Source organism: Prunus mume, linkage group LG8 (assembly GCF_029339155.1).
Source record: "Prunus mume cultivar Tortuosa linkage group LG8, ASM2933915v1, whole genome shotgun sequence".
NCBI classification, from domain to species: Eukaryota; Viridiplantae; Streptophyta; class Magnoliopsida; order Rosales; family Rosaceae; genus Prunus; species Prunus mume.
Window position 1 is genome coordinate 12,876,051 of NC_142705.1, and position 26,508 is coordinate 12,902,558.

The following is a 26,508-nucleotide window of genomic DNA, read 5'->3' on the forward strand; positions in this document are numbered from 1 at the left end:
TTTTGTAGCTTCCTTCCACACACTGTTTTTTATTTCACTTGTGTATCTGTCCCTTTGTTTTATACGACGAGACAAAAACACAAAGTCTCAAACAGTTTTCCTCTACCTACTAGATCTTAATTATTTTGTCCTTCAAACCCAAGTTCATTTATTATTTAACCCTTGTTTTAACCTCGATTTATTTTACCATTAATTTTCTCGAGTTATTTTTTTTATATGTTATCTTTTTATTTTTATGAACATTTTCACTTGAAAAAAGAAAATCAAATTCAGAAAACAAATTTATTTCATGAACATGGCATCAGTTGTGTGTTTGTGTCAGAAATCTCCTCCATGTAGTTTAGATTATCGCTTATTTTAAAAATTAAAAAAATTAAAAAGGTAGGAGAATGAAAAAAATTTGAATTACAAAGCATCTTCGATATATGAGCTTCTATAATGAGGGTTCAATCTGATCGTCTAATGATAGCTTCGCAATTGATCCGATAGCTATTAAGGACCTCGCATTATAACCACCCACTATAACCCATCATTACAGTATCTGCTTAGATACTCAGCACGAAGCCATTTCCACGTGGGTTGGGCTTCAAAATCCTTAGGCTCCGCCATTTATGATAGACCAAATCCACTCTAGGATTTGGACCAGGCCTGTAATATATCTCATAGTTTGGCCTCCTCCTATGCATGCATTGGGTTGTGTTGAGGCCTCGCCTCCCCGAAACAAGACCCATTTTTAACCCCAATTTTAATATGTTTTAATATATATATATATATATATATATATATAAAGCAGATAATTGTGAAACATTCAAAATACCTAGAAAATTTTCTTAGTTAATTCAAATATTAAGAATTGAAATTATTAATTAAATGAGGATAATATGGTAAATTCATTTTTTTCATATTAAAAAAATTAAAATTAAAAACAAAATCAGATAATAGGTCATACTTTTATGAAACATAACTACGTTATCTTTTCTTAATTCTAAAAATAAAATAAAAAAAAAAAAAAGAAACCAATTGGCACATGCTAAGTAAACATGTGCCAAGAGGCTAGTATATATAAAGCAAAAAAGCAAAATACAGAAAATGGTGAAACATTCAAAATATCAGAAAATGTTCTTGGTTAATGCAAACATTAAGAATTAAAATTATTAATTAAATAAGGATAGTATGGTAAATTCACACTTTTTCATATTAAAAAAATTATAAAAAGAAAAAGAAAAATAAGATAATAGATTTTATTTTTATGGAACACAATTACCCATTATCTTTTTTAATTTAAAAATAAATTTAATTTTTTTTTCAAAAATACCTCTCGCAAGAGCTGAAACGTGTCCGGAGAGGCTAATACAAAATATGCATACATTTTCGGATGATTAAGTAGTTACCCAGCATCCATTGTACATCCAGCGAAAACAATTACTCCTCATACCCTAGTCTAAACGTTTTGAACACCCCATCCTTTCTTTTGCATTATTTTTCTTAGTTGCAACTCTGCAGGGTAAGTAACTTGTTTAGTAATTTGCTTAGTTTTGGAATGAATCAACATATTGTCCTTATCGAATGAAAGTAATGTTAACATTGTAAAATAGGTGCCAGTGGAGTGTAGTGTAGCTCAATTAGTTAAGCTCTTTCACCTCCATCCATTTGGGCAGAGGTTCAAAAATCCTAAGCACCAATGAATATTTGTGTAAACCCTTCTCCCCCAATTGCTTGTGTTTGAAGAATAAAACATTGTAAAATAGGTTGGTGTTGGATCGAGCCCATGGGCTGAGTTTGCAAAATCGATAAAGCTGGGCAACCCAAGCCTAGCCCGAATTCGTCCCAGGTTGGGTTAATTTGTTTTGAAACCCGAACTTTCATTTGGAAAAGCAGAAAAACAATGCTACCAAGCTAATGGGTGAAATACCATAAATTACTTGTGGACGCTGCCAATCTGCAAGTGAAAAACATTTTTAGCAGCCCTACCTCATATCATAAAAGAAAACAAAAACCAAAACTCAAATTCTACAATCCCCTAAAGCATGAGAATGATGATTAACAGGTATAGCATTAGGCACTTGTTCGTCGACAAAAATGTTGTACCAAAGTTGAACACATTGCATTCAACCATCCATCTGTAAATCAGCAAAAAAATTGTTTGAACTGCTTGAAACGTGATCTTTGCTTGCATTTTTCCTCTTTGTCCCTGCAAAGATTGTAACATCAATTAATTACAACCCAGAAGAATGCTTTCAATAATATGATATTGTCACTGGTTTTGAGCCACAACATAATCAAATATTTGATCCATGCTTTATTCCTTTAGGCACTCAGCATGCAAAAGGCACAAGTTAGTAGGCTCTGACCGCTGTGGTTTAAACACAGCAGTTGGAAACACTCAGACTAAATTGCTTGCACTGGACTGAATTTGCTCTCTGAATAGAATGAGTACTTTGAATTTGCTTTTCTTGAGCTATAGAAGTAGTGGCCAACCTAACCGCCTGGACCAGTAGCCTGCAAAGAACCTCTTTTTTTTTTTTCTTTCCTCAAACCAATTAGAAAGAGGGGATAATTCTGATTTTAAAAAGGAGTCCAGGAAAATCTTATTTTATTAGATCCTTATGAAAGATTTAAAAACTGTTTACTTTGTTTAAAAAGATTCTGATCAATTTAGTTTTTCTAAGAAAGCAGCCACAAAGTGAGACCCAACATTATGCAAAAGAATCAATCATTTGCCAGTTATGTTAGCTTAAAAATCTCTAATTAATGTGATGGGCATAGATGAAAGCTTAAGGGTAGTTCTTCCTAAAACTCACGACTGTCCAGAGCAAGGGCACCCATGGAGGATGCAAGATAGTTTTTTATTATTAAATAAGAGTGAATACCTTTCTTAGACTTTGGAGGATTATTATCCATATCCATCTCATCACTATCACTGTCTTCCACAGCTGCTTGATGCTTTAAAGTCTTTGTAGAATCTTGCAATAAGTCATCCATATCCCATAGCTGCATGAAACAATTGTCAAGAGTGAAATCATAAAACCACTAAGAATACATATCACCAGAAAGTATGTTGAAAACTATTACACATATAGAGTTAAAAACTTTGTAAGCAAGAAGCCATAAAGGTGACTAAGAGATAAAAGGAATGTATTAAAGAAAGAAGGTTACTTCACAATTCTTCACTTCTCAGGCTACAGAATATAAGCAAAGTTGAGAGAGAGAGAGAGAGAGAGAGACCTTCAACATCTGATCATGTGCTATACTGCCCAGAAACTTTTTATCATGGGAAAAGGCTACAAAACCAAACAAGACAGCTTGTCAAAAACCACAGCCTAAGGAGATAAGTTGCAGATTCAAGGAAAGACCTACAAGGCTAGGGTATAAATTTAATAAATATATAAAACAGATAAGAAAATTTGATTTTTGGTTGATGTTAAAGATTCAACAATGAGGCCATAGTCAACTAAGATCATCAATAGACCATACATGTTAAAAAGCACTACTTGTATGGTCGTTATAAATGTGTCTATCACCATAATGGCTTTTCTGTGAATTATCTGTTAGAAAAACCTCAATCTTCCTCAAAACAACGAGAAAAATGGAATAAAGAAAATCAATCCTCTAGAAAAGAAAAGAATGCATTACCAAGACCCTCAACAGGATATTCTGAGTGCTCTGCAATTGGTTGGATGACTCTGTTGGGTAATATACCTACCAGGCTGAAAGAAATTTTTTGGAAATTAATCTTAATGCTAAAAAAGTTAATAAAAACAATGAAATTATAAATAATTGATTCTGCATGAAATTTCACCTGATAAGTCCAGTCTCAGATCCAGTGATCAACCTATCTTCATCAAGCTGACCCAAGAAATTTAAAAATGCTTCAACAAACAAACTCTTAGACGAATTAAATTCCAACAGAGGTAAAATAGATATATGACCTACTCACCTTCAGCAAAACATCAACAGAATTTGGAGAGAGATCAACAAACCGATCACTGGAATTCAAAGGGTCATTCATAAGGGAAAATCAGTGGTGGGAGGGGGGAAGAGAGGAGCTATATAATTGAAAGTCTTTCTATCATGATTAAAGACAAAATATCTAACAAACTTGGTTACCCATCAATTGCAATTTTCAGTTTTTCATACATGGTTAAAAATTATAATAATATACCTGCAATCATTGAAACAGCCCCATGAATACAATAATAGATTCCCAATGTGTGAGCTGCAAACAACTTTCCGACCATTCTGACCACATGAAAAAATGAAAAAGACGCTTGATTAAAAAAAAAAAATAAATAAATAAAAAGAGAGAAGAAAAGCAAGAGGGAAATTTATATGATTTTGATGAAACCATAAAATTACTAGAAGAGCTTAAAGAGAAAGGAGAAAGCAATGCAACCTTCATGATAACCACAGACAGTAGCTCCTCTTCTGAAAATTCAGATTGAGCTTGGACCTGTCATAACCGTAGAACCAACAAGTTAAATTAAAAATGTTTTAGGAATCTACTATGAGCGTTGAGCTTGTAACTTATGACAGTTTCAGAAAAGAAAAACCCTTACTTTATTTCTTCGAAGATTGCAAACAGAAAGAGTCCCATCTCCACTTAACAATGCAAAAGAATAAATATAAATAAACAACTTTTGATGGTATTGCATTTGCAGAGTAAAGGGAATACCAAAAAAATAAAAGGGCAAGTAGGGAATACCTAGTTCCCAGGAGTTTCATGGAATCGGCTGCAAAAGTCATATCAGAAATGTACTCTTCATGAACTTTGAAAGAATTGCAGCAAGATTGTTGCCTGGTATCCCACACCTGCACAATAAATAAAAACGTCAAACAAATGAAAAAAAAACAGTAAAAACGACAGAAAAGGAAGCACAAGTAACACAAAAAGACCTTAATACAGCCTTCATCATCTCCAGAGGCAACCGTGGACTCCGTCAAGTTGATAAGCTTATTGACTGCACACCTGCATCAGATTAAGGTAATGTTCAGATTATGACCAAAATGAGCATCCTTGAGAATTGACTGATAACAGAGCAGAGAGATACCCATGAGCATCTTCAAGGCGAGCAACAGCAGCACCAGTTTCCACATCAGTTGCAAGAATTGAGCAGTCGGGAGACCCCGTCAAAATGGCTAATATCATCCATCAGTAGCTTCTTATTAGCACAACTAGTTATGGTACAATAACAATATCAAATAACTAACACTTAAGAATACCATGGCCATTGTTGATGAACCGAGCAGCTCTGCAAGATTCACTGTGTGCTTGAACTTGCAACACCCTAATATCATCATCATCTTATATAAGAACTCAAACGAGTAATAGAGAGAAAAAAAAAAAAACTTCAGAAAATATTGACCTTTCAGGTACGGAATCAGATGTGTATCGGTACAAATGAAGTTCTCCGTTGATAAGACCTGTAGTCACCAACTGCTGTGATGGATGAAAATCAATGTCAAACGCCAATTGCCCCAAATTTATCTCCATTCCTTTCTCACTTCCCCCTTTCTTTCTCACTTTACGCAGCGAATAACTGGTGCCTACTTCATGCACGCACTTATTTCTCTAGGCTTGTACGACGGTTGGTAGGTTTTTCAACATAACCCAATCCGACCTTGGACTAGATGATTCGTTTTCTTGCTACAAAAAAACATATAAAAAGATTAAAAATTTCCATTCAAACCAATCCAGTTTTTCAGAGCAATATAAACATTAACCATTAAACTTACAGACGAAATCAAATAGAACATGTTTAAACTGAATCACGGCAAAAACAGAGAGCTTAGTGAAGCTGGAAATTTCCAAATTCAACATAAATAATCAAATAAAAAGCCAGGGCAGTCATTTCAAGCAGGCCAAATTTGAGACTCAACCCTCACACACATTATCTAGACAGCTCAAACATGAAAAAGTAAATAACGATATATCAAATTAATGCCAATCAACTACAGCCGATGCATTTCGTTTAATTTAATACTAAAAATCAAAGAAAAGTAATAAGAAAATAATTACCGAGCAAGATGATGACTGAGATAGAAGGAAGGGTGAGACTCAGAGATGGAGGGAAGACCACAAATTGAGCAGCGGCAGCAGAGAAAGAGGAAGAGGGGTTTTAGGGAGGTTAAGGCACAAGTTGAAATAAACTCGTTATATTTTGTACCCGGAAAAAAGACTCGTTATAATTCGGTTTGGGCTCTCTGTTTGGAGGCCCAGATTCCCAGAAAATTTGGAGTCGGAATTGGCCTTGTATAGGCGAGGCCGGGCGACCTAAACCTTATACCATAAACCTTAAATTCTAAACTCGAATATTTTAGAAAATAAAATAAAATAAATGGAAGATGCACCCTAAATCCTAAACCCGTATACCTTAAAAAAAAAAAAAAAAATGGAAAATACACAAGTAGTATTTCTCATACCAAGGTCTCAGTAGGAACTTTGCCAATCCCTAATTTGAAGTCCCAAATTCCCTTTTCTTTTCTTTTTTGTGTGTGGGAAAATTCTGTGCACACCCCTGAAATTATTTTTTATTATTTTTTATTTTTATCATATGTCTATTCAAATCTGCTTTATCTGGCATGGGTATGATGATGAAATCTATGAGATAGGCTCTTTTGTTGATGTGAAATTGTGGTGCAAAAGTCTAATGACAATGAGGAATGTAATTCACTACAGTGCAGTAATGTAGAAAAAAAAGGTGGAATATAAATCTAGTACAAAATTGTATTAACAATCATGAAAAGTACAGTTTCTCAAAGTCTCGTTTAAAACCAAGAAAAGAAGTCCTTGAGTACAACATAAGATACACATGAACATGGTGTTGAGTTGGATATTATTATTTCAAAGATTTTGTTCATCCTACTTTTTGTCAAATACATCATGCAGCATATGCTAAAGCCTAGATCTACCACCGTTCTTTCCGGGAATACGCAAGGCATCGTAATGGCCAAACCCATGGTAGAGAACTTTGATAGGATTTTCCTTGCCATATTCTTGTCCATACTCAGCAATGGTTATCAACCCACCAGCCTTTTCATCATACATGTACACTGTGATTGGCATCCTGCAGTGATCAAGGGTTACATCATTTCAATGCCCAACAATTAAAAAAAAAAATGTAATATAACAATAATTGTATAAAGGGTAAACTATGTTTTGTATGGTTATAGGGTTTTTACTATATCAACATTTCTATAATTACACTAGCACACACGCGCACACGCACATGAAGAGACGACTTACTTGAGAACATGTGAAGCCATGAACAATTCAGGCTCACCTCCCCATACATGTGGTCTTCTTATTTGGGAAACATATGTGTCAAAATCACCTTCAACAAACCTGTATAAAGACATCAAATCAAGTCCATCAACAAATTTTTTGAAAATGTCCTCATAAGATCACTGTCAATTGGGCAAGATGAATGTCACATGGTCTGGTCCTACAACTACAAGCTATCCGATTCTGAAGTAACTAAGTCACCCACCCATACATAGGCACAACTAACTTAAAAAAGTATGCAACTTAAGTTGTTGGCCAAGCACAAAACCACCATGAGGTCCATCCTGAAGGAAGTTGAGGTTCCACCCCAAAACCAATTGGCAATGGGGGGAGTAGCCCAACTCCATCTAAGACCTTGCTAGGTTTATCAACTTTCCAATGTTGGACTTTTTACCTTCACATTCTCATATATTAATTACCAATGGGAAAAATAGTAGAGGGGGAGAAAGAAAGGGAGGGAAAAAAAGAGAAGAAAAAGAGGGAGAGGGACAAAGAAGAACAAGACCCCCCCGCCGCGGAAGGGGGGCGTTGGGCAATCTAGGGTTTCAATATTTCTATGTCTAAAGGAGTTACATCTTAGCTCGGGAAGCATCTAGGGTTTCAATATTTCATTGTCTAAAGGCATTACATCTTAGCTCGTTTATATATGTCAATACAAGAATCAACTCAAACTAAGTCCCTAATCCCATCACTTTACCCAATCAAATCCATAAAATTGTGAGTTGCCCATCACATATAATCCTCCCTATATCCTTATTCAAGATTATGACACACAATTCTTTTAGTATAATATAAGAAAATGTGATTGAGCATACAAGGTTGTCAAAATGTTTATTGTTCTCACAATCAGAAAACTCACCATTCTGTCTCTTCCCTCCTTTTGATAAACTCATCTGCAACCTAAAAATTTGACAAGCCAACAAATCAGGGGCCTGTTAACACAAATTATTGCAAATAATGTGAACAACATTACATTTCCCTATACCCCATGTGTCTCCTTTGTGAAGACATGCACTAAATTAGACAATATATTATCAAGATTCTATAATTATTTTTTAGGCCTAGGCTTTGGCTTAGAAAGTGCATGGGCAGGCCCAGCAGGGTGGGTGGGAAGAGGTAAAAAGCTCGAATATTATGTATACAAGCGAGGTTTAGAGTAGGGAAACCAAAAATTAAAAGCAACTCTACCCAATGAATGGATTATAAAAACAATCACCATTTCTTTTTTTCTTTCTTTTAAAGAATGAAAGAAAATTTGAACTCACTACCATGATAATAGAAAACAAAGACATACCCGAGCTCTCAAGTCATCTGCTAATTCTCTCTGAAGGCTCTCTGCAGGAGCTGCTTTCCCAGCTCGTAAATAAGCCCCATGAGCAACAGAGCGGAATAAGCACCTCCCATCTCCAGGTATTCCTGTGAATGTGGAGAAGTTAAACTATGCACTAAGCAGTATCAAATATAGAAGCATTTAAACACCAGTTACAAATTACAGTTTTCATTATCAATAAAAGACATTACGAAAACTAGGAAGACCATGTGCTCACCAATAATAGAGTAGTCAGTGTAAACTTTTTTTCCACGTGAGAATTTCACATATGATAAATCATTGTCATCTTCCTCGTCCTCCCTGTAAGCTGCTTCAGCATGTGCTGGTCCTGAACAATTACAGACCAACAATCCAAATATTAAACCAGCAGAGGCACATCCCCATGGCCAAGATACTGGGCCTACATTACACTTGATTTTGGGAAGCATTCCTTGTCTTGGAACCAAAAGCCTGGTATTCATACCCCGACATGCCAATGATATTTCAAGACTTCCTTTATTAGGTCCTCCAGCATTAACTGTTAATGACCGTGAATCCTTGGAGAAGAAAAACCTGAAACAGTTTCCATGGGATGTTTGGCCAATATTGGTTGGACGATTCTTGGAGAGAGGCAAACTGAAAATTTTTGTCCCTGTTTTCCCTGTCTGCAGACCTTTACAACATGAACTGGATGCTCCTCGTGACACTACACTACAGATCTTACTCCCCATCTGTATTTGGGTACTGCCACTCAGGCAGACTACATTCTTTGGAGAATGGTTGATGGGAGGACAAACAATCGTGTCAACAAAACCTAAGGCACAAGAAGAATGCCATTTGCACATTAGCATCATTTCATAATTGAATGGAAAACTATCCATTTACAGAACTACAACTTTTACAATTTAAATCAATCTAGAAAGGCAGAGGAGAGTTAAATATCAGCAACATAAAAAACCCAACATCCAAAGGTTTTTTATTATTTAGGACTGCACACACTTCTTTTATTAAATGGGTAAAGGCTTACTCAGTCAAGCTTCTACAAGAATTTTATTGTTATTATTTTTAAACAAGAATCATGGAGACATTCGCCTATATGAGAATAGATTCTATGCAAATTGCAAGACACCTGGCTATTGTCAATTGACAGTTTCATCTCTGCATATTATCAATGTTTCTCTTAAGGCCAGAACTTTAGTATAAAAAAATCTCAGGTTGAATGAGAATAAGGATATTTAGCATTTGGTTCTTGTGAAAACCAGAAGACCAGCGAAATAATAAATTAAATTGCGGCTTTGTTGTCTCAATTATCAACCCAATGCTCTAAACTCTCAGTATAATTAGGTTTGTTAACCCCAACAACGGAAGCCAATGACAAATAAGAAGAAATAAATACATAAAAAGGAAGCAATGAAACCAAAGTTATGTAAAACATCAAATTACCTTGATAATCTAGATTTACCTTCATGCCATTTCACATCAACAGAGATCCTCCCTACCAGTTAAATATGTGTTATAGAAAGAAGAAAAAAAGGGTAAAGGATTTTCAAACATGAATTAAATATGAAATATAAGCTACTAAACAATCAGTGAACAATCAGTGAGACATCAGTCAAGAAACACACAAGGGATAAGTCATTATGCTTATGTACCAGCTTAACTTCTGAACTAACATTTCTCTTGTAAATCAATTCCTAACACTAAGTTAGAAACTCCTATTGACCCAATTTTTGAGCCTTTAGCAATGACAGTTTTCACACCAAAACAACAACCTGCTTGTAAAGAACCTGGAACAAGCATAACCCTATCTGTCCTGTATGCGTTGGCCTATTCCCACCACTAGAAAGCCTAACACATGGACTGGGAGGTTGCAATTGCAAGATTTGAACACCTGAACTCTGCTTCAGTTCCATGACAAAGTTTTTCGGTTCATAGCTGTTCCCAACAATTAAACTTCTAGGATGCACGCCAACTATTACTAATGTTTAGAAGCTATGCATAAATCTAAATGACAATATATGATAAGTCTCCAATCTACATATCTTCTTCTCCTCTCTTAAATACACTACTATGAGTCAGCAAATTCCAGTTTTTTTAGTGAAATCATAAACTACCCTCATTTCATCATACTAAACAAATAAATTTAAAGGCTAAAATATACGGGCATAACGTAAAATAAGAATTCAGTGCTCATAACAATATTCATACACACAATACAACAAACACAAGTGAAGGCACTTGAAACCCCCACCGCCCACATCTCATATCCTAATAAGAATAACCAAGAATACTCTGTTCCATAAAATAAAATAAAAAACTCTCAACTACGGAAATTAGAAATCACCAGGCAAAATCCTCTAAAATCTCACCAACCAATCCTACAAGCCAACATTATGCAAGTCTACATTTGCAATTAAGGCTGCCAACAAACACTTGTCCTCAGTCAATCACCATAGCCCGTAACCCAACATACAGACATTCATGAAAATCAAGATTTTTTTTTTTTAAAAAAAAAACCCAAATTTATATTGTCCATATAAGCTTCAAATTGCAATTAGCTGTGGAGGAACCTGAGGCTGAAGGCAAAAAATGCAAGATGGTAAACACACAACAAGAAGAAAACAAAATGCCTATATTGTGAAGAAGGATTTGAATAAATAAAATAAAAACTGGAAGGCAATACCTGTGGAAATTGGAACTCAACTGCATAAAGAAGAAAATTATTTTAGAGCAAAGCTTTACATATATATATATATAGAAGTATAATAAGTATATGAGAATTCTCTGGAAGAGGAAGGAAGGGTCTGAAGCAAAGAATACCTGCATCAAAATCACGTTTCAGTGCAGCAGAGCAATGAACCCCCCAAATCAAAGAAAAGACATTACGCAATGAAGAAGCAATGGATATATAGGTAAGAAATTGTTCCAAAAGGTTTTTGCTTCTTCTTTTGTGCTTATAATCCGCAAGCTTCTTCCACGCTTTGTGTCATTCAAGTTTGCTTAATCCTGTGCTACTTGTCACTTCTCATCTCAGTTGTGTTTCTCTTTAGAGATCCTAAACGGGTCGGATCTGACTTCTTGGGCTGATTGTCGAAAACTCATCTTCAAAGGACCCCAGAACCGAACATCGACTTTAATTCTACAAGCTACATTAAAGAGAAAATTAGTGAACCTGCGACTGATCATGATGTCCAATATTTGCCAAAGCATCTGCCATCTTTACTGCATATGATTACAACACCTCTTTATGTATTTACTTATCGTCTCTTTTGTCATTTGCTTAAGCCAAATGGGTATAGTCTTTTTGTGTGCATTTGATATTGTTGATGTTGGATTGGTTGGCTTTAGTTTAGAGACTACATATCATTTGCCTAATTTTCAAAGGGTTTGGAGATGTCGCGACCAGTCATGACCTTCCCATTCTTAACTTCCCGTGATCTAATTACGTCATTACATGTGTAATTTTGATCAAATTTACTGAACATGTAATCAAACAAGCATTCTCTTCTTACATTTAAAAACTCAACAATCCTTAAGTTTAGACTATCGCATATATAATATTGAAAATAATAACAAAACACAAAACAATAACATGCGTAACAATATTATTGACGTTAAGGATAAGAAGGTCAAGACTGAAACATTATTTTTTCGGAGTTTTTGCAAACATCATTAGGGGATGTTTCTGTCCAAACGCAAAGGTTGAACAGAAAACCTGTTAATTAATTTTGACCCAAAAAAAAAAACCTGTTAATTGAGGTTTAGAGTATGAAATGCATTTTGACAACCATGCATGTTTCATCACTATTATTTTAAGAGAACGCTGATTCTCAACAATAATTTCAAAATAAAATTCACTAACGTTTTTCTCCCACTTCTTCTCCCCCCCAAATTTTCTTTTAACCACAAGTGATAGTCTAAATTACTCTAAATTAAACTAATTTATAGGGAGGGATTCGAAACATTGGGTGCAAGGGGCAAGTTCACTGCCTAGGCCAACTTGCCTAACCCACGTTGATCCTTTTCGAAATCTACATTTTAATTTAAAAGAAGCTTCCTCTTCCACTTTTATGTGACTTGGATAAATAAGTGAATTAGAAGTTAACATGATGAGAAGGCCAGCTCCTGGAAAAACATTCCTCTATGCTCAAAATTTCTAAATTCATCAAAGCTTGCACAACCTGGACTTAGTACAATAGTGTCCCCTGCAATAATGAGAAAAGAAATTAAATAAGTTCCATATCTTTGTGTAGCCAAAATTATAATATGTAGAGAAAAACTTGAAGGGGAGTTTTCAACAATGGAGGTACATTTTGGGGATCAATAGAAATCCTTGATAATTTCCACACCATATATTGTTTCTTGTGGTTCATTTTGTAATTAAAAACAAAGGAGGAAACTCAGTTATATCCAAATATAATTTCCACACCATATACTGAAACAATTTCAAAATTGAAGCAACTCTTCAAACAATGCGCCAGCAAAGCAGTGACTTTAGAAATTTCATTGGGAACCTGCTAATACGCTATTACACAATATTAAAGTTACTAAAAGGCAGCGCGGATGTGCATATAAAAGACATGGAAACAGATTTTGTGGCAGTTTATAGCAATGATGGAACATACCATGTTCTGCCATCCTCCTAGCCCAGCTGACTGCGCCTTTCAGATTTACTGCTCTGATACAGGGAATGCTAAGACCATTTTCAGACAATGTCTTCTGAATCAGCGTTCCGGAAGATCCAAACTTAGAGACATTTATGAACAGATAGCATTAGTATGCCAAAAATTTGGAATTAGTTGGCAAGGAATAATTACAGATACAGGTAGACCGTAATCTGATATTGGAAAACTAATACAAAATATGAAGACATAAGCAGTGATATGTGTAAGTATAAATGAAGAGGAAAAGATGATATACAGTGATTACACATCTGTGGTACTTCAAAGGTTCTATCAATTGTTCAAAACCATTAGACTCTTGTCCATCTAACACCTGCAAAAACAAGAAAAACAATATCATGGTATGCATAAAATCATGGCCTTGGACACTTGCCATGTGATGGTCCCGGAGAGATGCACAAACTCTCAATTCAAAAATCTATAGCTTGAACCAGAAGAAAATTGTAATACATTGACATGTGTGTTTGAAATAAAATTGAAGGCCACATCCAAGAGAAAGGTACTTTGACTTCATAAAGAAAGCAGACTTACTCCATTCAAATTAATGAAATCTAATGTAATTCTTTCACTCATATATAAACCAAACCCATCACAGAATGAGAAGAGTAAAATGTTAGGAACAGGAGAAATTATTGTAAAATGCTGATGGTGCAGCACCAATAGCACACACTAACCATTTTGACGTATACAATGCTTTCTTAAATAAGAATTTGACAAGCACCACAAACAGGGATTTGTCACATGAATTTTAGATGAAACGTAACAGAATGTAAGTCAGATTCTGGATCTCAATGGAATTAAATGTACAAGTTGGATTAAACATCAACATGCACAATCATTAGCCAAATATATATATATATTTTTTTTGTTATTATAAAAGGTGTCTCAGTTCAGTCATTAATCTCATTCCAATCAGCTTTTCTATCTTTTCTTTCCACTTGACAATTGTGGGGAATGCAATAGCATTCTCTAAGCTTTCCATGTAAGTGAAAGAAACAAAGGCAACTGAGCAAATAAGGATTAAAGCAGCATTTACGACAAGCATTTAATTGTAACCTTTGCAAGGCCCCCGAGTAGAATCAGAGACTTTTGTCTCTTTAGACCCATTAGTCCTGCGTATGTTGCTTCAACATTTGTAGCCTTACTATCATCAACCCAAGTTACTCCATGGATATCCTTGCATACTGCATAACAAACAACACTGAGTGAACAAGGAATGCAAAACTCGGCTTGGATCAAGGATGGGCTATTGGTCACAAAAGGGAATCTACTTTTTTTTCTTCCAAATCTGATCCCCAGGCCCAAGAAAAAAAAAAAGTAGGCTCAAAATAATTGATTTTATAATTTCCAATCAAAAGAGAATGACAAAAGAACAAGGCACTAAGCTTAATATGCTTACAGAAAACAAATAGTTCACTACTTATAGAGATGCATCTGTTTCAGCTTACCAATTTGCATACGATGAGGTGGTGCCCTTAATTTTTCAATACTCGGACCAATGTCTTCAATATCAAGTCCAACATTCAGTCCAACAACAGACAGAGCAGCCACTGCAGCATTGTGATAGTTGTGTATCCCAATTGTGTTCATTGCACCCAATTGCAGTTGTGAATTGACTCCCAATGCAGGCACTTCAAAGCTTGCAATTTTTGCCTCCATATCAATCTTTCCATATATATTACCACAATTAATACCAGAGATGATACTAAATAGGCTTTTCCTAGAAAATTTCATAGTTTTTTATAAATAAAATGGCAATACTAAGTAATTCTTACTTTTACACCTGGAGTGGCTCCTATCCAAGCAAGATTAAGTTCATTCATGCTTTCCATAATTGCTTCATTCAAGTACTGGTTTCCTAAAATGGATTGCGAGAAAATCTGTTGAGACATACCGAATCTCATATAAGTAACTACATGAGTATCACCTAAATCACAGATTTATATACAGACAGCAGAGTGAATGAGGATAAGGTGAGACCAACTCAAAAGGCTCTCATCATCACATCTTTTTCATTTTAAACTTGGTTCTAAAAATCGTATGCAGTATTTGATAAGGTTCATGCTTCATTTTTTAAAAAGATGTTCGATAAACAGATAGAAACATATAAAATTTGACTCACAGGGATGTAAATAGTTCTTAAACCAACAAACTGTATGGAATTAAATAGCTCATTTTTGTTATTCATGGCACTTGAAGCACTTATGACTTTATCTTTGGATGTAAACATCAGCACATGACAATCTACCTGAAATGAACTTGATCTACCTTGCATTCCCAATCTCTGACATGAGGCCTGTTTATACCAAAATGAACAGCCAACATGCATGACATGTGGACCAGACTGGAGCTATGGTAGCTGTTGACGCAGAAAAATGGTTCGGCACTTTCCCGCGCAACTTAGTGATGTTGGACCTTCGGTATGCTCTGGGCCTCAGTAGGGCGTGCAATCTGCAAGATAGCAAACGCTTCAGTAAGACCTAGGGCACCGGTGTGGTACCGGCCGAAGGCTCTCGATGCTTAAGTAAAGTGATTTAGTAAGATTGAACTACAGATCAATAGGCAGTATGCCGTAAGTTCTGATTACCTCCAATTTGGGACAGTTGTCCTCTTTTATAGACATTGGGAGGTGTGCAAGTTGTTTAGAATTTTATGTGGGACTGTGGACTCCAATTGTGGGACTACCACGTGTCCCTAGGGAGAAGTTGCCCTAACCGTGCGATCGGTAGGAGGGGTACCGAAGCTTATTGCCGATGGCTACCATAGCTCCAGTCTAGTCCACGTGTCCGATGCATATTGGCTGTTCATTTTGGTATAAACCCTGGCGTATTGGCTCCGATGCTGGTCCACAGTCCCACATCGAAATTCTAAACAACTTGCACACCTCCCAAGGTCTATAAAAGAGGACAACTGTCCCAAATTGAGGTAATGTCGAACTTACGGCATCTGCCTGTTAATCTGTAGTTCAATCTTACTAAATCCGTGCTTACTTAAGCATCGGAGAGCCTTCGGCCGATGACACACCGGTGCCCTAGGTCTTACCGGCGTTTGCTATCTTGCAATTGCACGCCCTACGAGGCCCGAGCATACTAAAGGCCCAACATCACTAAGTTGCGCGGGAAAGTGCCGAACCATTTTTCTGCGTCAACAAGGCCCAATGGACTTGGGAGACCATCTTATGTATCACCAAGTCCACAGCTCATTGAATGAGAAGTCATCCCAATATCATTTTTAGTAGTAGCTTTCTCAAGAAAAAAAAAGTAGAATTGTCTTGATCAAGGTTCAATCTAGGTGTCAACATCCATATGTATCTTCCAGGTTGGGATAATTTTCTTCAGGAACCTAATAATTTCCCTTTTTCTAAAAGTTAGCTATAATAAATCTAAGAATTTGTTTCTCGTCAAAAAGAGAAAAATGTAAGCATTCAACCTCACACGTTGTTTCCATTCTTAAATTAATATTGCTATCAACAAAACAGGTTTAACCATTATGCCTTCGATGCAATGTCCAACCCAACCATACAAGCTCTCTTTTCTTGCATGCTGTCAACTTTTTCCTATATCTAAAAGGAAGTAAATCTTATTAAGAAAACTGGAATAGGGGAGGAAATACAAACAAGTGATGCCAGTTATAATTTCAGACAAATGCTTTAGACGCCAAGGTACATTTACCCAGAAAATGAAAAGTACATACCAAAACAAAGAAGCCCAAGCTTGGCATCAGTCATGTGAAGAAATAACCGGCATTTAGTCACTGCATAATCTCTCATTGTCCTGTGCCTTTCTAGATGATCAGGTGTAAGGTTCAACACCACAGCAACCTACAAAAAACCTATAGTATTGGAAGAGGAAACTATGAAACACTACTGAAGCTGACAGGGCCAAAACAAAGCGAACTTTCAAAGCCCACTTACAGAAGGGCAGAAACATTTGTTAGGAATCTCCATTTGATAACTGCTAACCTCCACAACTGCAACCTGGAAAAATGTAGCAACATCTTTATATGCCTATGACATGTCTCCTCTGGGCATCAAACACTTTCAAGTTGACCAAACAAATTCATAGTTGATCAATTATTTTCAACTATGCTATTGCAAAAGTCACTTTCATAAACAATATGGCACCGGAAGAGAATACAAACCAAACAATTGGACTTACCTTAAACTTGGGTTTTAAAGAATGTGGCTGTAAGCATTGAAAAGCAGCCTCTGAGAGTGGACTCCCAAGGTTACCCCCCACAAATGTCTCGATGCCAAAATGGCTAAGCATCTACCTTCAAATGAGTAAAAGAATATTAATTGATAGAATGTGGAACTCCATTTTACAACCGGATAAATTCATGATTTAAGAAAATAGATTTATCCTAGCAATTTCAAGATACTTTACATGGATACGCAGCTTCTATAGGCAACAGACAGGAAATTATGTCAATTGAAAGCAAAACAAGTTGGAAGCAATTCTAAAGACAGCTTTATCTTAAATTTTATAAATTATACATGCATTTTTTTCAGTTTTAATTATTCATCCATTTTTTGGAATTTGGGTATTGGGGGAACATATTTTGGTTGATAAGTAGTGAATTTCACAAAACGTCAGCACTTCATTTTTCTCATTGGTCATTTTTCATTTGGGCTTCTATTAAGGAATTCATTCGAACAGCAATTTGGTTCAGATTATGTTGCCATCAGCAACAATATGAGACATTTACTACTAAAATTACCATGAATAAGCGCTAAAAAAAGATGTGTAACCTGTCCAGCAAAAGTGACAACAGTTGATTTTCCATTAGTCCCTGTCACTGCTAAAATCTTGATACTTTTTGGGAGAATTTCAGCAGCAAAATCCAACTCAGACATCACCTGCTTTCCCTGCATTTTGACAGGAAAAAAAAACACCAAATGTTCACAAACACAAAAAAAAAAACATGGCAAAATCTCAAGAATAGTAGTTAGAAAAGAAGAATTGTCCACAAGGACCACAACTAAATGAGGCTGCTTATATCTCTAAGAATCATTTCCAACGCCTTTGCATTAATTCATGAAAATGGATTACAACACCAAAACACAACCAATACAAGTATGACAAAAGAAGGTTACGCCATATAAAGCAAATAAAATTTTTGTATTCTCAAAAGATTTAAATGCACTAACAATTAACATATAACTTATAAACACTACTACTCACCAACTGCAACAAAAAGGAAAGACCATAGTTTTGGAGGGGAACTCCAGGGGACACGACCACCCTGTCCGCATTATCAAGTAGCTCTCCATCAAATTGACCCAAAATTGTCCTCAATCCACCATTATCATTACCAAGCCTCTCAAAAATCGGATCTTGCTGCAAAAAAAAAAAAAAGCACTTTAACTACTAAAACTATGCATGCCTTTCCTTGTTAATGATGTAAACCCAGTTACAAATGGGACAAATGGGTTCATGGGAATACCTCTAAAAGACCAAAATTCGGATTCTGGTCAAAGGCTAAAACTGAAGCACCTCTGGCCAGAGCAAGCCTGGCCGCAGCTCTCCCAGATTTTCCCAAACCGATAATCTGCAAAAACCAACTTTGGTTGGCGTATGGAAGTGCAATAACTCAAAGCAATAAGAGAAGGAAATGAAATAGCTCACAGCGACGGATTGGCCTCGAAGGTCCTGTTTTGTAACGCATGATCGAATGGTTTTTGGGATTTTCAGCTTTGCGGAGCCATTGGGTTTGGGACTGAGAGTTCGGATTGCATATCCTTTGTTCAAAGATTGCAGCTTCATGGCGTTTGAGCGTTTACATTTGATTGTATCTCAGTTCTTAGAGCCGTTAGATGAACCGGAAAGAGGGTTTTGTGGAGGTTTTCGTTTCCTTCTTTTTTCCTTTTTCTTTTTTTTTTGTTGTACCTCCTTCTTCTTCTTCTTTTGGGAATTTTTCTTCTTTTTTTTTCACTTTTGGGATTTTGGGACATTTTCTTTTTTCTTCATAAAAATTTGGGACATTTTTCACTTTAGAGGTTTGCTAAAAATAAAAAAATAAATTTGGGAGCTGTTATTAATACAATTATCCACTCATTGTTTATTGTTTATTTTTATTTCACTAATGCAAATTTAAAATCTAGCTTCAATTATATTAGGATTTAAGAACTATTGAGAACCTTTTATCATTAGTAATGTGTAGATTTGAATATTTCACTATAAAATGAGACTAAGAAGAAAATATAAAAGGACTATAAAATACTTTTTGAAAGTGCCAACAACACCTTTTAAAAAAAATAAGTAAATAAATATAAGGGGTTTGTAGCTCAAATTAGCCTCGTTAATGGTACAGGCCGTCTTAAATTTAATGAGGCTTTTTGGGCCTGGTCAGCTTTAAAGATGAGAGAAAAATAACAAGCCGGGTTTTTTGAAAATTCAAAGCCCAAGCCTAGCTTATGGCCGGGCTTGAAAAAGCCCATCAGGCCAAGCCTAAATGGGGCCACTTTATTTTGTCTTTTTTTTTTAATATGTTTTTTTGTCAATTCTTTTATTATTTTTTTTATGTTTTGGTGCGTTTCTATATTTCCTCTTTTTTTCATTGTTCTCTATTTACATTTGTCTATATGTTTATGTCTCCATTTTTTTCTTTGTTCATAACTTCATAGTTTTTTTTTTCTTCCATAAATATAAAGATATAGTTATACAACCCCATATTAATAAAATCATATTTTATCTCATACTTCATTTTTTTAGTTCTTACAATGATAATAGATAATGATTTTCTCCATATTTCATTTAACTTGAGTTTTTATATATATTTATTTATATGTATGTGAGCCGAGCTTTTATGGGCGAGCCAAGCCGGGCTTTCTTGGCTCAACGGGCCGAGGCAGCTTTAGACACCCAAGCCCAGCCCGACCCACTCAACAACGGTGGCAAGGGACTTTTTCTCAATGAACCAGGTGGGCCCCATTGGCTCATGGGCTTGCGGGCCTAATGATGACCCTTAGCTCAAATGATTAAGAATGTTTATTCATGTAATAAATAAATAAATACATAAGAGGGCATAAATATTAGGCATGAACTTTCAACCGCCAAACCGACCAAATCGAACTGAACAGTCAGTTCATCATTTGTAATTCAATTTTTAGTTTTTGGTTCATAAATTGAAGCGAACCATTGAAATCAGCTCGATCACGATTTGATATATCCCTAAATCATCAGTTTTCCAAACCAAACCGATCAATTTGTGAGTTAGAGAAATTTTACAAAAATACGCACCTTCGAGGATTTGAACCCCTAATCACATTGAAGGGCTATGACACCACTCAATTATCAACTTCTTAGCTTGAGCTAATTCATTTTTAACATTTGAGGCATATGAAGACTTAGCAGATTTTGAGGTATCCATATAAAATTAACATGAATAGCGTTTGGTAGCCACATGCTAGATAATTCTTCTCCCACACAATTTGTCTGCAACATAGGTGAGTCATGAAGCTGATAAGATGTGATATGATGCGCCGATTTAGGAGTTGGGACATATATATATATATATATATATATGCTTCTTGGGTCGGATTAGGATGTGGTTTCATTTTATCGAAATAGAACCTAAATTGGATGCAAGTGGTGGAAAACTCCATAAGTAACGTTTTGCCATTTTATATACCAAAACAAATTTTATGACAGGAAGAAACCCTATGTTTTGGATGTGATTAATTGTCGTTTAAAAGTGTTCGTCATACCTCAACCAAGAGAAATTGGAACTTCATGCATGAAGTTCATGTCAATATTCTTATCCATTATAAAGTTTTACAACTTCATCATCGTTTTTAGGGAGAAGTTGTTGAGATAGGGATCTACGTCCTGCATCAGCTACAATGATTTTAGAATAAATATATTAATATTTAAAAATAATAAAACACAACTACGCAACCGACACACACATACAAGCCGAACAAGAACAAAGCACAATAAATGTAAAGCACACACAGAGAATACAAGAATTTATAGAAAAGCGAACCGTTGCAAATCAGCTCGATCACTAATATTACAAAACACCTTTGGTTAAAATGAAGAACTCTCTTAGTCTCTCACAAACTCTAACTCTATTGTTTCTCACCCTTGCTCAAACCTAATTTGATGCTCTTGTTTTCACTCTTTTTCGCTCTTACAGAAAACTCAAGCACGAATACGCCCATTTATAGTGTATAAGACTTTAGTACAATCATACAAGGAATAGGAAACTAAAACTCCCCAAAACCCGAGGAAAAAGCATCCAAAAATGAGTAGGATTCGCATGCATAGCGCGACAGCCTTTAGTCCACTCAATTGCCTTTTTTTTTCGCTTGAGCTCAGAGTACAATCACGTGGTTTGCAACCTTTTATTGATCTATTCCTTCAGTTCCTTCCCCATCTTTTAGGTGAGCCAACATCAATAGTGGATATGGTATGGAGCATAGTTGTTGTTGTCTTCATTCAATTCCTCTCTAAAATTTGTCTAATGAGGTGGTTTAGGGAGTCCATTGTGGATTGTATACAAAGTAAATTTTCTTATAGATCAGCTCCTAAGGAGGTGGTTATCGCCACTTGCATACAAATTTGGAGCTATTTTGGTAGAATAAAACCTCATCCTAATCTGCCCCAAGAAGCACATATCTATGTCTTACCTCTAAATCTGCCACATCATATCTCATCTTATCAGCTCCATGATGCACCTACTATTTGAGCAAAATTTCGTATGGAGAATATTCACGAGTTGATTTCTCAATCTTCGATCTTTTTTCTCTATCTTTTTTCTCGATCCTGCAAAATAAATTGGAGTAAATAAACCACACTCGAGGGATGTTTTCCGAAAGCCCTTCAATGCCAAAGTTAGATTGGACCTTGAAAAAGATATGACAATAACTAAAGTGGTTGGAGTTTTCTCTCACGAGGAGAGCTGGGTGGTAGGAGCTTTGTGTATATTTGGCCAGAACCATGTAAAAGAGAAAGAAAGGGTGCTGCAAAGACAGAAAGAGGGAGAATTTTGGCAGCGATTAGATAGGGTTTTTCGAGTTATCTTAAGTGTCTTGTGTAACCAAGTATTTGTAGTACTCCTTGTATGCTATGGTTTTGGGAGAATAATCTGTATTTTATTAGGATTATTCTTTCCTAAAAAGATGATATGAAATAATCCAAGAGATTTGGTGGAAATTGGTTCCTTGATTTAGAGAGATATTCCTCTACATAATTTTTCTAATTAAATAGAATTTAATTAGGATAATTAGTTGACCTAAGGAAAATTCCTTTTCCACGTGTCCTCTTTTTATTGACCGATGAAATATTTGATTCCACAAATGCTTCCTTAGCTTCTGCATGGCGCTTGTGAGGCATGGAGGAGATGAGAAATATTCATTGGGCTTTCCAACTGCATCTGGACTTCCTTCTTTGAGTTATGCACCTTTTGCGAGTCGGGCTCCTAATTGGAGTATGTTTTTGACTTCTTCTTCGAGATAGACTCCCAATTGGAATAGGCTTGTAATTCCTTCTTAACTTAGGATGCCCAATCTTTATAAATACAAGGCTTCTCTTCACTCTTCTTCAAATTGCAAAGTTGTTTCCTCTATTTTCTAGCTTGTGAGAGAGAGAGATCTTGGAGGATTATATTGCTTGTCAAATAGAGGAGTTACCGCGCACACCAAGGTAGGTCAAACTTATTTTTTTTTCTTTTGATTTTCTTCGCAGCGAAGACCAGTTGGGTGGGCTCGGCTGGTTGTCATCGTAACTGCGTTGAGTGGTTGGCGTGACCAGCTACGACAGTGGTCTCTAGTAGCTATTGCTATGAATTTTTTTTTTCTACTCGATGTGCCTACGTCGTGCCATGCCCATTGGTGGCTATGTACACTAGGTGCTAGTGGGGTGTGGCAACATGTGTTGGGTGGCAAGAGTTGGCATTGTCTGCAGGCCATGCACCTATCAGCTACTGCCATGTTAGTTGGCTTTTTTATTTTTTTTTCTTCTACAACTTTGGGTTTTAACATGTTATTTGACTTGTGATTTTCTTTTCTTTTTGCAGCTATTTAGCAATCATGTCTTCCAAGTTCCAACAAAGGTAGTTAATCACCGAGTTCACAAGGGCTCTTATATTTATGGGGTGGTTCCAAGGTATACAAGAAAATATTTATGGGTAATCTACATCGTGTCACGACTGAGGCTCACTCCTAGAAGCGGCACACCACCTATGCTTTTGCCATATTTGATGACATAAATGTCAGGTTGGCAAAACCTTTAATTGATGGCGTGCTCGCGTGGACTGCGATCGAATGCGGGATTATCACATTTTGTCCCTTTTATTTCTCATTGGGCTTCACATTCTCCATTGTCGAAGTTCTTCATAAAGGTGTTTTGCGTAAAGTGTGCCCCCGGCCAATGTACTACAAATTAATATTAGCGATCATCTGTTTGAGAACTCTCGCTTCTTCAAGTCGGGCTATTTGTGTTGGAGTTATTTTACTTCTTCGAGTGAGGTGCTACGAGAAGTATGTCCAAGTTCGTGTATGCAATGAGAATCTGTTTGAAAATTTCACTCAAGGAGATCACGTGTGGCATGATGATATGTTGGAGGTCAATGAAAGGTGGGAAGGCAAAGTAGGCGACGATCCACTTATTCCCCTCACCTACTGTGGTAGTATGCCATTCTCTGTCGATTTACCTCAATTTTATTTGAATTCTTTGATGCGTGACTGATTGACTCTGCCTTCTGCTTGTAGAAAAGATATCAACAATATGTTGGATCTCAAGCAGGACATGGCTAAGGTCTGTCGGGCCTCGAAAATCCCTACTAGGTTGCGCGAATGGCGTTGGCTGTTTAGCGAGTATCGAAAGGAGGTTGGTGGTCTGCCCCTTACCAAGGATGTTGAGAAGTGGAAGCAATATGGCCCAGACTCGGATGATCAATCTGTCGAATAGGAGTCCTCGACCGAACTCCCTGAAAAGAAGAAGGCTACTTTCAAGTCCTCCAAAGATAAAGCTGCAACCTCGTGAGCAAGAGATGTGTCTCTCCTAAGAAAGAAACTGAGACTTCCTTATATTGTGATAAAGTTTTCTTCAAAATAAGTTCTGTATGTTGAGAAGGCTAAAGTGGGAGCTACTCTTTGGCGTCTGCCAAGGTCAAGCACTGCATCGATGCAAATAGCAAGAAAATTGGTGACATGTAAAATGTTTAAGACATTCTGCTCAAGTTTCCAACTGACAAGCTCAAAACCTATTATCTGCCTTGCAAAGAAGTTTATTCCCAACCTAGTTCGCTTGCCGAGATGCAAAGGTATGCTGACATTCCTCACCAAAGTTCAAGTTGCTTGCACTAATCAAGGGATGAGGGTGGAACTAGGAGGATTGCTCCTTCATTTGGCAATTGCTGACTATCTGCTGAGCCAAAAGCAATCAAGAGTGGGGACTGATCCAGTATCGTTGACTTCTTTGGAGGTGATAAGGGTTGTAGCTAAAAAGGTTAAAGAGTTGTCTGCTCGGCGAAGGGTCTTTCGAATGTGCGAACAATGGTCCAAAGGTGGACAAGCCTAGCTCTGTAGGGAATTCATGTGTGTCTAATTTGCTCAAGATGAACTTTCTTTCATGTTTGTTTGCTTTCGCCAAGTTGGTTAATCATATACATCAAGCTAGCGATCTTGGCACGTTCTTAAGTTTTTATTGGATAAGCAAAAGAAAACGTCTATAATTTTTCTTTAGAAAAAAGGTAGTTTTTGTTGGTGAGGACATCCAGAGCTCATTTATTGTTGCCTTATCTTCCACTCAGATTGATGAGTTGGAGAAGAAAAATGTTGATCTAACTAGCAAGCTCTCGGTCGAGCAAATCTACCATGAAACAAGGATGTCTGAAATGAAGAATTTGGTTGGGCTAAAAAGTTGATAAAAAAGATAGTGAACTCAACTCTTTTGTTGATACCCTGCATGATCGCAAGGGGGCCTACTTCCATCTCAAACATAAGAACATCGACATAACCTAAAGTTATGATAAGCTATTGGTTAAGTTCGACATCTACCACAAAGCTACTGAACAATCCAAGTCTAAGACCGTCATCGAAGCATACAAGCTTGGGTACTTGGATTGCAAGAGCGGGGTCATTCTTTGTTCCATTGAAGATGAAGATGTCGAGTTATAAACCCTGACATGCCTCTTGCTCAAGGTGAGCAGATCAATGTTGTGGACATAAAAACAACCACAGAACAAGTAGCTAATGAGACTACAACTGATGAGCTTGACACAGAGGATGATGATGCCAAGTAGGCGCAATTGATGAATTAGTGACAGAGGTTGGGAGCATGCAACTAGAGCTACTGAGCAGATGATTGCATTTAATGAGCATGTAGTTGAGGAGGGTGGAGCGCGAAAGAGCGTAGTTGATCAGGCTAAGGCTAAGGAGGTCGCTAATCAAGGTCACCTGTCGGAATTTCGCAGTAGATGAAGACTCTATTATATATTCAAGCTTTGTAACTTGCTTTTGTTTTTGCAATAATTAGTCTCGATTGACCATTTTCTTTTGTTGAACTCTGGCTAGTTGGTCACTTTTGTTATTAAACTTCAGTTATTTCTTTAACTTCAATTTGCATTGGGTCTTTTGAACTACCTAAATGACCTGCTGACACTTTGGTTGCCTTTAGATGTGGCCCTGATTGGCCTGTGTTTCTTGAAAGCGCTTCATTTGTAGTTTTCAACGCCTTCCTTGAGACGTTTTGGACAGATGTGGTCTGCTTGACCTGCGTCTCGGAGGCTTGATTTGTAATCGTCATGCGTCTCACTAGGGACTTTTTTGCACAATGGTTTGTTTAACCTGCATCTCCTAAAGAACGCTTCATTTGTAATTGTCGTGCGTCTCCTTGAGGACGCTTTTGGATCTTGGTCTTGTGCGCTTGCTCCCAACCATGGTTGCTCAAACAACATATTTAAAGCATTATTCTAAAATCATTGTTGTTTATGCAGAATGCATATCCCCATCGCAACAACTTCTTCCCGAAAGCGATGATTGAGTTGTTAAACTTTATTATGGATAAGAGCGTTGACATGAACTTCATGCATGAAATTCAATTTCTTTTGGTTGAGATAAATATATAACGAACACTTTTAAATGTCAATTAATTACCTCAAAAACTTAGGGTTTGGTCTTCCTATCATAAAATTTGTTTTTGATACATAAAATGACAATACATTACTCATAGAGTTTACCGCCAGTTGCATCCAATTCTGGAGATATTTTAGTATAATAAAACCACATT

The 26,508-nt window shown here is 36.4% G+C and overlaps 3 protein-coding genes across 4 annotated transcripts; all 3 read right to left on the reverse strand.

The window, feature by feature from the left end:
• Positions 1-1,900: 1,900 nt before the first annotated feature.
• Positions 1,901-6,266, reverse strand: WDR55 (transducin family protein / WD-40 repeat family protein). The gene is made up of 15 exons (XM_089042947.1): positions 6,017-6,266; positions 5,364-5,644; positions 5,221-5,285; positions 5,049-5,136; positions 4,894-4,966; positions 4,703-4,809; positions 4,557-4,599; positions 4,394-4,450; positions 4,163-4,239; positions 3,938-3,986; positions 3,800-3,846; positions 3,634-3,707; positions 3,226-3,281; positions 2,871-2,991; positions 1,901-2,191 (listed from the first exon to the last, which is right to left on the reverse strand). The coding sequence occupies exons 2-15, from the start codon at positions 5,489-5,491 to the stop codon at positions 2,109-2,111; spliced, it is 1,068 nt and encodes a 355-aa protein (XP_088899073.1). The 5' UTR covers positions 5,492-5,644; positions 6,017-6,266; the 3' UTR covers positions 1,901-2,108.
• A 433-nt stretch (positions 6,267-6,699) lies between these two features.
• LOC103339332 (OVARIAN TUMOR DOMAIN-containing deubiquitinating enzyme 4) lies at positions 6,700-11,611 on the reverse strand. Of its 2 annotated transcripts, XM_089042949.1 has the most exons (9): positions 11,412-11,611; positions 11,275-11,294; positions 10,035-10,086; positions 9,076-9,405; positions 8,830-8,940; positions 8,577-8,698; positions 8,142-8,182; positions 7,244-7,342; positions 6,700-7,064 (listed from the first exon to the last, which is right to left on the reverse strand). In XM_089042949.1, exons 3-9 carry the CDS (start codon positions 10,057-10,059, stop codon positions 6,893-6,895), a joined length of 900 nt encoding a protein of 299 aa, XP_088899075.1. In that variant the 5' UTR covers positions 10,060-10,086; positions 11,275-11,294; positions 11,412-11,611; the 3' UTR covers positions 6,700-6,892. The 2 variants fall into 2 exon arrangements, with proteins under 2 accessions (XP_088899075.1, XP_088899074.1); XM_089042948.1 differs by having other exon boundaries at positions 8,830-9,405.
• Positions 11,612-12,418: 807 nt separating this feature from the next.
• On the reverse strand, positions 12,419-19,172 carry LOC103339333 (uncharacterized). Its single transcript, XM_008242603.3, has 13 exons — positions 18,901-19,172; positions 18,719-18,823; positions 18,457-18,612; positions 18,024-18,140; positions 17,431-17,541; positions 17,187-17,249; positions 16,967-17,093; positions 15,049-15,131; positions 14,722-14,938; positions 14,330-14,457; positions 13,512-13,586; positions 13,217-13,337; positions 12,419-12,796 (listed from the first exon to the last, which is right to left on the reverse strand). Exons 1-13 carry the CDS (start codon positions 19,036-19,038, stop codon positions 12,693-12,695), a joined length of 1,545 nt encoding a protein of 514 aa, XP_008240825.2. The 5' UTR covers positions 19,039-19,172; the 3' UTR covers positions 12,419-12,692.
• Between the last annotated feature and the right edge of the window lie 7,336 nt (positions 19,173-26,508).

Excerpts from the sequence above, each read along its gene's own strand:
- WDR55 (XM_089042947.1), bottom strand. The coding sequence starts at position 5,491 with ATGGAGATAAATTTGGGGCAATTGGCGTTTGACATTGATTTTCATCCA. Across the intron at positions 4,967-5,048 it reads CGCCTTGAAGATGCTCATGG|GTGTGCAGTCAATAAGCTTA; the intron begins GTATCTCTCTGC and ends AATCTGATGCAG. Across the intron at positions 2,192-2,870 it reads TCCTCCAAAGTCTAAGAAAG|GGACAAAGAGGAAAAATGCA; the intron begins GTATTCACTCTT and ends CAATCTTTGCAG.
- LOC103339332 (XM_089042948.1), bottom strand. The coding sequence starts at position 10,059 with ATGAAGGTAAATCTAGATTATCAAG. Across the intron at positions 9,406-10,034 it reads GGTAAATCTAGATTATCAAG|GTTTTGTTGACACGATTGTT; the intron begins GTAATTTGATGT and ends CTTGTGCCTTAG. Across the intron at positions 8,183-8,576 it reads CAGATGACTTGAGAGCTCGG|GTTGCAGATGAGTTTATCAA; the intron begins GTATGTCTTTGT and ends TCAAATTTTTAG.
- LOC103339333 (XM_008242603.3), bottom strand. The coding sequence starts at position 19,038 with ATGAAGCTGCAATCTTTGAACAAAGGATATGCAATCCGAACTCTCAGT. Across the intron at positions 17,250-17,430 it reads CTTTAAAACCCAAGTTTAAG|GTTGCAGTTGTGGAGGTTAG; the intron begins GTAAGTCCAATT and ends ACATTTTTCCAG. Across the intron at positions 14,939-15,048 it reads GAGCCACTCCAGGTGTAAAA|ATTGATATGGAGGCAAAAAT; the intron begins GTAAGAATTACT and ends ATATATGGAAAG.